Source organism: Artemia franciscana, chromosome 19 (assembly GCF_032884065.1).
Source record: "Artemia franciscana chromosome 19, ASM3288406v1, whole genome shotgun sequence".
NCBI classification, from domain to species: domain Eukaryota; kingdom Metazoa; phylum Arthropoda; class Branchiopoda; order Anostraca; family Artemiidae; genus Artemia; species Artemia franciscana.
The window spans coordinates 30,995,165-31,007,664 of NC_088881.1; the positions used below are offsets into that span (position 1 = coordinate 30,995,165).

The window sequence follows — 12,500 nt, forward strand, 5'->3', positions numbered from 1 at the left end:
CCTTTCGACATCCTCCCACCTCATTCGGACACAACTTACTTTTCATTCGGCCCAAGATGGTTGGCCAATAAAGACGATCTTTGATAATCTGCTATCCTTCATCCGCAGAACGTGTCCTAACCAACTCAACCCTTCTCTCTTATAGCCCTTGAATGTGGGATTGAACCATTTTTTTCACACAGATCACTGTTAGAGATACGGTCAGATAGACGGGTATCCAAAACAATAAGTGTGCAATTTCTCTGGAAAACGTCTAGAAAATCTCCCCTTCAGAGCGCCCACGCCTCAGAATTATAATTGAATAATAGCAAAATACAGTACTAAAACAAGGAACTATGCGAAATCATGAGTTAGCTTAAAACAATAACGAAGTAAAATAAGAATAACAAGCTACCTAATTACTTACAATAACAGTAGGATAATTTTGTTTATTCAAAACTTATCTTCCGGCACTTTTTGTAGGTAAGGATAAAACCCAGAAAAAGAACAATATTACATGAGTAGACTATGGCTACACCTACTTACATGGGAGTCGCAAAAGGATGCCTTCCCCTCCCAATAAGTCAAATATACCCCCCCCCACCTTATAATCCCCTCCCTCTCCAAAAAATTACGTTTTACAGAATTGTAAAAAATCGACATTATGTTCTAATCTATCCTCGAAAAAACAATCTGACAGCCCCTTCCCCTCCCTCATGCACAGCCTCGTCAGCATATATGCAAATTATACTTGAGTCGAATGTTTGGATATGCAAAACTTGGAGAGATTCCGAATGGGATAACCCAAGGTGAAGTATCCAACTATATACTTTTGCGACAAACTGATTTCAAGAATATATTTAAAACAGATTCTTTTTTGGAGTTGTTTATCGCAGCACAGTTAACTTTGATATTAGAACAAGGTTCGTTCTGAGGATAGGATTTTTGACTTACGAAATTACGTCCAATAATCATATCTCAGATAAAAAAAAAATATAATCATTAAGACAGTAAAAGTACTGATTAATTTTGTAAAATACTCATCAAGCATCTTACTAGGTGGGGGAGGGGGTAAGTAGTTTACAAAGTAGGTTAGATATTATAAAATACCTGAGATACCCTAGATAATTTTATGGATATTACGTTGTTTTTGGCTGAAGTGGGGGGCTGCATTTTGCCCAATCCCCTCCCAGAAAACCCTCTGATACCCCCAAAAACTTCTAGGAGTTAGCACTTGTAGGCGTAAATAATAGATTTTTAGTGGTTAAGAATATTTCTTAAGTAAGGGCAGTGGAATTTCAAAATAAAATAAATAGACATATATATAAATAAAAATTACAAAATGAAAAAAGATAATATAAAAAACAATAAAGAAAAATAATAACTCTGCCGTTTCAAAACCCTGCCACTCGACTCTATATCTAAAATAGGGACATAACGTCTTCTTTTTGAAATTATTTAGTCATTTTTAAAGATACATTCTTTTATAATATTGCCAGAAAAAATAACCAAATTATGTTTGTAAAATTAATCACAAATACAATAATAAATATAAGATCACACATCTACAACAGTCTGTTGTATGTTTCACTGGGATATCCGTCAAATAATACCTCGGTCATTAAAAGAGACTAGGCTGGTAAATGTAAAATCGTCTGCCCAACTGCTTTTGACCCTCATCCATTCAGTAGTACATTCAAACCAAGAGTTTGAAAAAGAAGTGATTCACGTGTTGCATGGTGGATAATTGAGATATATCTAATGGTGACAAATTAAGTAGGTTAGATTTTGATTGGAGGTTTGGTCCCTGATTTTAAGAAGTCTGTTAGAGGAAATTCTGGAATAAATGATTTTGTGGACTGGAGACTAGTGGTATCATGAACAGTCAAACTGGCCTCCCAGCTGGGGGTACAGTAGCTCCCACTAATGTTGGAAAGTATTCAGTGGTGCATCGTCCCATGCAGGTGCCTGTAAATGGGGCCCCAGGACCACAGATGATGCAAATGCAGTGGAATGTGCCTAGTGGTATGCAAAAAGTCATCTTTACGACAGTTTTACCAATGTTTATAGACAAGTATATACCCCAACATCCAAGCCATCACAGCAGTATATGTACACAGTGAAGAACCCAAATGATCGGCTTGAATCGGGCCAAGTTATGCCACAACTATATGGACAACAAGTGTACAGTAATCCAGCACCAGTGCTGAACCAGTCACAGCATGCTTACACAGTGAGTAACAGATACAATGGACTTGAAGTATAAGAATGCGAGTCAAATGATATTAACCATTCTCTACCTGACACAAACTTTGAATCTGATGGTATGATTATGATAAATCCAAGAGTAGGGGAAGGACGATGCTCCGGAGGAAAAGAGAAAACTTGAAAACGAAAATGACCTCGCCTGTTAGTAATGAAAGTGTTCAGATCGAAAGGGGAGCACCAAGGAGACAATTTGTTCACCAAAGGATAGATAACCAGAGGACCAAAGACCTGTCAGTTGCAGAAGATAGAATTTTTTCAAATATCCAGATACCGGTATTAGACATACGTGAAAAGGAAATGATACATGGAAGTATCACAATCAAAGCAGTTGGTAGAAATACCAAGTTCTCAAATGAATACGAGCTTTGCATGTTTTTCAAGGAAAAATTAGTGGCAGGTTTAGGTTTGAAACGAATCGTAAAGAGAACACTATTTACTTGCATTTCAAGGATGAGAGTGGGATGAAATCAGCATAGGAAATCAAAACTATGAATAACATAGAAGTAACAGTTTCAAGGAAAGAACATGTATCAAGAGATGTGATGAAAGGAATTACTTTATATTCATCAATTGTACAAATTGAGGAAATTACCCAATCTGCTGTGGCTGTAAAAAAAGTGATCAGGATGCAGAGGTTGCTGCATCCTGATCATCCTGATCCTGAGCAGAGGATGATCAGGATGATCAGGATGCAGATACCCGAGACCTAAAAAAGCTTGCAGACTGCTTGTCAGTAATGGTGGATTTATCAATTATTACCCCACCAAGTGTGTGGTGGCTGCGGTAGAAACAGAGATGTTTTACCCAACCATAGGAAGGTGATGCAGTGTTACAAATGCCAGAAATATGAACATTTTCACTAAGACTGTAAATCAAAGGAGACCTGCCTCAGATGTGCCCCAAACCATCAAAGCCGTGATTCCCCTCTGAAACAGGAAAGTGCAGATGAGCGTAGCAGCAGATACAGGTGTACCAATTAAAAATAAAACCATTCATCCACTTCATCAGTATGCCCAGTAAGAAGGGAGAATCAGCACGTGCTAGAAGTGGCAGAAAAGTATGGCATGGAATTTAAAACAGCAAGGACAACATTTAGAAGTTGTGCTCATGCAGTCCAGAATTACCTGAATCCTGGGAAAGAATAATAAGTTACACTGCAGTAGAGTTGCAGCAATTGACTGCAAAGAAGTTATTGCTTCTTTGCAGAATGTTTCTTGCAAGCACTGAATGTTTCAGTGCTTCTTGCTCAACCCCAGGAATGCTGAGTATTGAAAGCTTGCCATTGAATGAAAAGCTGAGTATTGAAAGCTTGCCATTGAATGAAAAGGTAGATAAACTGTGTGAATAGGTTGAACAAATGAAGTTTAGAAAACTTGACCGTAGTGATATAAAATTGGTTTGTGAAACAAGTAGCACCTTGCAAAACAGAATAAGTCCCTAATGCAGCTCACAATATTATCCTGGAATGCATGTTCAATCATGAGAGAGAAAAGTGAATTACTGCTTCAATATTGTGACAGAAAAGAAAAGGTTATTTTTTTTGTATTCAAGAAACTTGGTTATGCAAAGGTTTCAACATCTTGAAAAATGATAGAATAACAGGAAGAAAGGGTGGAGTTATGATTGGAATAAGAAGTCATATTCATTATGAGGAATTAGACTTAACAGGCCAGCAATCAATAGATAATGATGTGGAAGTACTTGGAATTAAATTCTTTTTGCTATTATGCAATCCTGGACTCTATATCAAACTAAACATAGAGTGTGGTGCTGAAAATGAACTGGCCAGTGATCACAACCCCATATTGTACACTGTTAATAAAGAGGTCGTGCCAAAGGGCAATAAGAGGAAAAGATTCAAAATTAAAAATTTTAACTGGTTTATTATACTCAAAGAAGCACTAGACGAGTTTGATGTGAAATCACTAACAGAGGAATAAGTAGAATTATCTAGGGAAGTTGAAATATTTCAAGAGAAATTGATAGGAATAGCCAAAACTGTTGCACCATATAGAGAAAACAGCCATTACCAAGGTGTATCTGGTGGAATGAAGATTATTCGAAAGCCAAAAGAGAATTCCTTGGAAAAAAGAGAATATATAATCTGATGAGATCTGCATAGCCTTATTGAAAAGAACAGAGCTTATGCTATATTTCGAAAAACAGTACTTGAAGCCAAGAAAAAATAATGGAATAACTTTATAAGCAAACTTGACTTTAGAAAGCCAACATCTAAAGTATACGAGTTTATGAAGAAGATGATTAACAGAACAGCTTCAGGCAAAAGCAACCCACCTATTGCATCTGATAATAAGCTTCTTGTGACTGATGATCAAAAAGCTGATGCAGCTGCCAAATTCATGAGCTCTGTGCTCGGCCGGGAAGATCCAGATATACAGAAGAAGACTGATATGGACACAAAAGTAAGTGACCTCGGAACACAAGGACAAGACGAACCATAGAATAGACCATTCACTGAAGATGAGTTTATGAAAATAATTAATAAGCTTCCTGATACATCTCCTGGACCAGGCGAAATTTTGCCAAAGTTTTTGCCAAAGTTCGTGAAGTCACTCCCCAAATGACGGATTAAAGTACTGCTCGAACTAATTAATGGTGTATGGGAGGAGAGATAATTTCCTGATGTTTGGAAGTATGGTGAAGCAGTAATGCTACCAAAACCTGACAAAGACCTATCAAAGGTTGAAAACTACAGATACATTACCCTTCTCCCATTTTGGGGGAAAGTTATGGAAAGGATGGTGATGAAGAGACTGGAAGCTGTGATAAAACAGAAGAAAACTTTGAAAGACATTCAGTATGATTTAAGAAAAAATATAAGTGCAGGAGACAGTCTTACGTGCCTAAAACAGGAGGTCTTATATGCTTTGTAAAATGGGTGGATTTTAGCAGTGATTTTAATCGACATTGGAGGTGCTTTTGATAATATGCTTCATAGAAAAATGGTTGGAGGCCTAGTAGTAGTTGACATAAAAGGCCAAATTTTAGCATTTTCAAATGATAATTTGAAAGGAAGAAAACTTATAGTGTGAGTTGGTAGAACGATTTCAAGTATAACAGTGTTTCCTGAAAGGGGAATCCCTCAAGGATCACCGTTGGGCCCTGACATGTACAACATAGGATCACATGATATCCCCATCAATACGAAGGATGACGGAGGAGCTATTGTTGCAGATGACAATACTGGATGGGTCACTGCGCATGACACCTAACAAATAAAGACTCCAATGACCCAGTTCATTACAAAATTAGAAAAATGATCCAAAGAAACTGACATAAAGTTTTCTGCAACAAAGACGAAGGCAATTGTTGTCACTAGGAAAAGAATTGGAACCCTTTCAGATCTGAATTTAAGTGGCCACCCAATTGAATATGCTAGCGAAGCAAAAATACTAGGTGTAGTGGTTGATAATAAACTTACCTGGAAACCCAATGTGATGCATTTTAAATCAACATGTATAAAAGATTTAATGTTATGAAGAATTTGGCCTATATGGCTAGACGATTACCAGCAGAACTTCTGGTCCAGTATTATATCAAATATGTATTGCCCAAAATGGAGAATTGCTCATCTATATATGGCACAGCTTGTCATTCTACCATTGCAAGATTTGATTTAATCCAAAACTCAGCCATGAGAATTGCATTTGGAGCAAGAAAAACAACACCTGTTAATTTCTTTCAATCATACAACAACAAAAGAGAGAATTTTTTTTAATTTCTGGTCTTCGTCATTATTTCTTTCAATCAGAAAGTGGTCTAGCAGATCTGGAAATGCAAAGAAAGATCAGATTGTTAAATATGTACAGAGGATTTGGACTTTAGAAAATAACCACCCAGTCAAGTCAAAAATCAGCAAACCTGGTCGCCAAGCAACTGCCAACATATCTAGAGCAAGGAATCAATCCAATTGTCGTGAAACAGCATTAGAAATTTGTAGAAATTATGGAATTGATATGGTACTTTCAAAATGTTAAGAGTGGGTGAAATAGGTGTTCCTCCACCATGGAGGAAAACAGGAGGAAAAGGAATTAAAAATTGGAATTCAATATGGAACAAGATACTCCAGCGGACATGGCATTCTGCGTGATGATGGACAAAGAATACAACAGGTAACTTCCATTATTCACTGATGGAACGAAAGCAGATGAAACCAAACACGTAGGAGCAGCATTTGGTGCCCTTTCAAAAATGTGTTCAAAAAATCTTTAATTACTTAAAAGCAGTGTATTCCTGGCAGAAGTTTAACCCATTAAGTAGGTGCTGGAGTTCATTGGAAATCTGTCGAAGAGAACAAGGTGATCATTTGTTCTGACTCAAAAAGTGCTATTCAAGCAGTTGCAAATGCTAATACTATTGCCAAACCAAATAGAGATGTCCTTATATGTTACATTAAACCACAAGACATATTAAACAAGAAGAAAGTAGTTATTCAGTGGATTCCCACCCACATGGACACTCCTCACGAAGTTATGATATTTGATAAAGTGATTAAAGAGATTGATCGTCAGGGTTTCAAAATGAATAGAGATTTGACTGGAAATCTTTTATGACAATGAAAAACCAGAAGAATATAGAAACGAAAGTGTATAAAGAACAGTGTAAAAAGAAGTGTAGAAAGAAGTTGATGATACTGTTGTGCAACACTTGATGATATTGTACCGTGAAAGCGAACAAGAGAGACGTGAAATAACCGAATTTTCAGACAAAAGACGTTATTAGGAGGATTTGATAGTGAAGAAGAAACATTGTATGATAGTTAGTCATACAGTTCCTGACAAAATTGGAAGATTAAAGGACATTTGAATTACAGTTCCAGGAAAGAAGATTTCCTCCTACTATTGAATAAGAAGCGAGAATCAACTTGCCATAGAACGCCCCCTAGGCTGAACAGCAAGAGGGGAGTCAATGTCAACGTCAAAAGAGACTAGGCCACTCTTCATCAGTGGCCAATAATATATCTGCTACTGCCGCTATTTTAGAAACCAAATTGAGTAGCTCTATACTACACGCAATTAATAACGTTTAAAAAAAAACGTATATAATAACGTAAAAAAATAAAGTAAAAAATAACGTTTGAAAATAGCGTATGCAAAAAAAAAAGAAAACTAACACATTACAATTTTATACCAAACAAGATGAAAAATATGTCGGTGCTTCCTAGAAAGCGCCTCCTAGAAAGTGCTTCCTCAGAGAAAGTTCGGTTCTTCGAAATAAGCGAGAAAATTAACGTTATCAAGAATTGAAAATGTTATTTTATCAATTTCTGGTTCTTCTTGAATATACAAAAATGAAAAAAAAAATGAATATAAAATTTGAAATTTTAAAGAAAAATAAAATTTGAATAAACAAAAAAAGAAATAAAAAAAATAAAAAGCCACCCAGTCACATCAACAGAAAAAGTGCGTTTATTAAAAAAAAAATTATTTTAGTTTTGTCTATTTCAGGTTCGTCATTTTATTTCGCAGTGTATATTTTAATTGACCTTCTACTTTTGTTCGTTTTTCACCAAAGATGGCTGATTAGAGGCCTTGGTCAAAACGTATGCATTACTCTCTAGTTTTAAATGGAACGAAACTTTTACCTCGTTCGTTTGACCTACGTTGCTTACTTTAGTTTAGACAGGTTTAGCCAGTTTACCAGTTAAAAAAAAAAAAAAAAAAAAAATTATAAAAGGCAAGCAAAAATTTTTTAATATATATATATATATATATATATATATACACATATGTATATATATATATATATATATATATATATATATATATATATATATATATATATATATATATATATATTTTCGTTACAGTCGGACACTTTTTTGGGGGCCAGGGACCAAACGGAGTAGCACCTCCCTTAAGGGTACTGCCCTGCCAAAGCCTATTCTATAGATGCCCAGCGAGTTCTGGAAGGTAAGCCTAAATATCTTTTTTTAAGGCAGATGTCAAAGCTTTTAAAATCAGGCATGGACAAAATGTCTGCCTGAGAGACATAATATACACCGCTTCCGTCTTAAACTGCCCCCTTCCCCTAGTTTTTGAAAAGTATTTTTCTAGTACTTTCATCAAAGTGAAACAAAATTAGCCCCATAGGTTAAAAAAAATATCTTCTATTTGTCACCAAGTTTTTTAAATAAAAAAAAAACTACCCCAATCCCCCCAAATAAAGAAAATCTTGAAAAAATTTAATATGCTATGATTTCCTTAGAAAATTTGTCTAGAGAAAGTTTTGAATACTCGTTTGAGTGACTGTCGCAGTAAGTAAGTAGTAAGTAAGACGGTACTAGATCCTTAAGCTCCAAACCGGTGATACTGACCTCCGTTTCCTGGCCCTTCAGCCAGGAAGTGCAATGGGGAGTTGGGGGCCAACCATCCTGTGCTTTCTCACACCCTTCCTGCTTACCTTCGCCAGATTTCTCCAGGTACCCATTTAGAGCTGGGTAGACTCTGGCTGAGCTTACAGCGTCACGAGCTCACACCCCCGTCCCAAACCAAATAACTGGCTACGTCTGGTATCGAACCATGCCCCATGGACAAAGAATTCTCAAACTAGCAAACCAGAGCGACTGTATATCAAACAAGAAGCTTTGTGAAACATCAGGTTCGATCCCACAGTTAATTCGATGTTAATCTAAATTGGAAAGAAAAAAGAAGAAGAAGAAGAATGTAGAAGAAAAGAAGATTGCAAGAAGAAGAGGAAGAAAAGTCATTCAATCACTAAATCAAACATAAATAAACGAATAAATAAATACAAATGACTGAATGAAGAAAAACTACACACAAAAAATAAAAGCAATAATACCTCTGCCACTTTGAGGAACTCGGCCACTCTGTCCATTCGAACTAAGAACTTCTTATAACAGTCTAAAGCATCTCGGCACTGTTTTTTGTTCATATCAAAATATTTTTCTGCAAAAAGAAAAATAAAATTTTTTGTTCGCTCTTACAATTTTTTCTCACATCTCTCGAAAGCTATATAAGCCTGTATAAATAAAAAATTGTAATAAAACTGTAACAATTGTAAAATTGTAGTTTTTTCAACAAAAAATTGTTAATAGTTGAAATTAAATATAAAAGTAGTCACATTTAACGTAAAGAAATCCTATGCGTAAATTGTATGGATATCTGGTTCTTTAATTTTTTTTTTTTGCAGCAAAACGTAAAACTTTGGTGATTAGAGATATCCTATTTTCACCAAACACAGGAGGTGGAAGCCTATAGTAAACATAATTGTCAAAATTTTCAATAATCCAAATTAATTACTTCTACTTTAAATTTTTGGTTAAATTTCTTGGTCTCGTAAAAAGTCTTTGTTGGGATACTATTCAATCCTTAGTAGAAATACCTCCTCTTTGATATATACATTAATTAACACTTCGAAATTACGAAGAGTCACCATTTCCAACTAATAAGATAAAATAGTCCAACAACAAACATCCATCCCCCCCCCACAAGGCTTTTTAGTCAGGAATGCTAAGAAAAAAATATATATAAATTTTTATATTAGCAATTTTTTTGCTAAGAAAAAAAAAATATATATATATATATATATATATATATATATATATATATATATATATATATATATATATATATATATATATATATATATATATATATATATATATATATATATATCATAAAAAGCAAACAATCGGTTTAAATCTACCAAGAAATTTCCCCCTCCCCCTCCAAACGATCCAACCTTTTGAAGGGTCATAGGTAACCCCTAAATTTACCTATGTATCAAGTCTAAGAGTTTGCAATTAAAGTTAGCAGAAAATGAAGTAATACGAGGTTCGACTACACAATCATGAAATAGTATTTTCCATTTTATCAAAAAGGTCGTAGTAACGAACTGTAGTAAGGAGCGACCCGGCTCAATAGTAACCGAAACTCTAAAAACGGAATTTTGATACCAATAGTTAAATTAAAAGATAAAAGTCATAGAATCTTAATGGGGTCGTCCCCTCCGCAGCGCCTAGCTCTTTACGCTAAAGTTTTTTTTATTGTTTTAAAAAGTAGAGTTGTGATAGATTCAAACTTAAGCAGAAAGAGCGAGGCGTTGCGGAGAGGACAAACCCCCTTTCATATACGGAGTAATTTCTGTTCGTTTTAAGTTTTAATGTCACTCCTTGATTTCAGTTAAAAAAGACTTTTTTTTATTTAATTAGAAATATAATCCACAGTCAAATCAGCATCTGCATATTTTGTGAAGGTAACTTGTATTAGTTAAATATTTTCTGAAGGCAAGTTATGTCAAGGTGAGTAATACTTTCCGAAGGTATGTTATGTTATCTGAATATTTTACGAAAGAAGGTTACGTGAAGGTAAGTAATATTTTGAGAAGGCGTTATGTTAGCTGAATACTTTCCAAGGCCAGTTATGTGAGGGCAAGTAATATTTTCGAAGATAAGTCGTGTTAGCTAAATATTTTCGTCAAGTAAGTTATGTGAAGGTATGTAATATTTTCCGACGGCAAGTCACATTAGCTGAATATTTTTTGAAGGTATATTTTCCAAAGGTAAGTTATGTGAAGGTAAATAATGTTTTCCAAAAGTAAGTTATGTTAGCTGAATATTTTCCGAATGTATGTTATGTGAAAGTAAGTAATATTTTCGCAGGCAAGTTATGTGAAAGTAAATAATACTTTCCGAAGGTAAGTTACGTTACCTGAAAATTCAGATAAATTATGAGACGGTAAGTAATTCTCCGAAGGTAAGACATATTATACGGATATTCTCCGAAGGTACGTTATGTGAAGGTATATTTTCCAAAGGTAAGTTATGTGAAGGTAAGTAATATTTTTCGAAGGTAAGTTACAAGAAGGTAAGAAATTTTTTCGGAAGGCAAGTTATTTTAGCTGATATTTTCCAAAGGTAATTTATACGAAAGGAAGTTATATTTTTCGCGTAAGTTATTCGCTTCAAGTTATAATACCTTGTGATTTGAAAGCGGAGGATTTTCTTTTCTTCGTGTTAAAATCAACCAGGCACGCATATGTGAATTTGCTCCGTGGCATGGCGACTTCGATAAAGCATAAGAGCCGGGGAAGTGTATAAAAATTACATAAATACGGGGAACATCATTTAAAATTCCAGTGAACAGATGGGATGCCAGAGAACCACAAACACATGTTTGTGCCTTGTGTGAGAAAAAATATTGTAATTTTGAAGTACAGTTGTATACTATAGTTTATAAAAATATTATAGTATAAACTATTATATACAGAATATACTATTATATATAGCATAGTGTATAGTATAATATTATAGTATATAAAATTAGTATAGTTTTTTAGGAAAAATACCGCTATGTATCCTCTTTTTTAGACCAAGAAATTCCTTTTTAATTGGGGGAGAGAGGGAAAATTAAATGAAAACACAAGAAAGGGGCGAATCATATGGTTTATTATAATATAATAATAATAATAAAGTCGGAAATCGTAAACCTCTCGGTACTTTGGAAGGAGGGCACACAGTTAAAGCCCCTTGGGAATTTTTCTATGTTTTACGTCCAATTTGGTGGAAATTTCCTTCAAGTAATGTCAAATTTTTGCATTAAAGAACTTCTTTGTGTTCCGTAAAGGGGGAGGTACTTCATTACAAACACGAGAACAATCATGTGGGAAATTACCAAAAACATTGGGAGTCGTAAAATATTCAAAATTTGGCACACAGCCAAAGCTCTCAAGACACTTGTCTGAACCTTGATTCAAATTCTGTAGAAAAACTTCCCCCAACAAAGTTTTTTTTTATCTAAAGAATTTCGTTTTGATCGGGAGGTACTCCAATAGAAATGCAGAAGCAGGGTTATTTTTGACAGTGAAATTTCTCCCCCAAAAAACCTAGAGATTGCAAAAATGTCGATATTTTGGAAGGAGAACACAGACTAAAACCCCCCCACGATTTCTTCCTGGGCTTTACGTCCAATTTTGTAGGAATTTCAAACAAGTGAACGAGGTTGTTTTTTTTTTAAACAACTTTTTCCACCTTTTTTCCACACGAATCATTAAGTTAAACTGTAGTTAACGTAGTTAACACAGTAGTTAAACTGAAATATTTGTAACAATGACTGACTCACCTAATAAATTAATAATACCATCATTATAGCAGGCAAATAATCGGATTAAATCTCTAAACAGGTACATGAAAGCTGTGTTGACAACGCTGTTCGTTAAGTCGTTAGCTGTAGCATCAAATGCTAAGAGAGCATCCAACTGATTTTGCAAAA

The 12,500-nt window shown here is 34.8% G+C and overlaps 1 protein-coding gene across 7 annotated transcripts in view; it reads right to left on the minus strand.

Annotated features, from left to right (window-relative positions):
* Window positions 1–12,500, minus strand: part of LOC136039551 (phosphatidylinositol-binding clathrin assembly protein LAP-like) — a 119,371-nt gene that overhangs the window by 62,741 nt on the left and 44,130 nt on the right. For all 7 annotated transcript variants that reach the window (XM_065723383.1, XM_065723386.1, XM_065723381.1 and 4 more), the window contains 2 exons: window positions 12,351–12,500; window positions 9,070–9,176 (listed from right to left, as the gene is read on the minus strand). The exon at window positions 12,351–12,500 is cut by the window's right edge and continues 59 nt beyond it. In XM_065723383.1, the coding sequence (XP_065579455.1) occupies window positions 9,070–9,176; window positions 12,351–12,500 (257 nt within the window). The remainder of the gene's footprint in view (window positions 1–9,069; window positions 9,177–12,350) is intronic.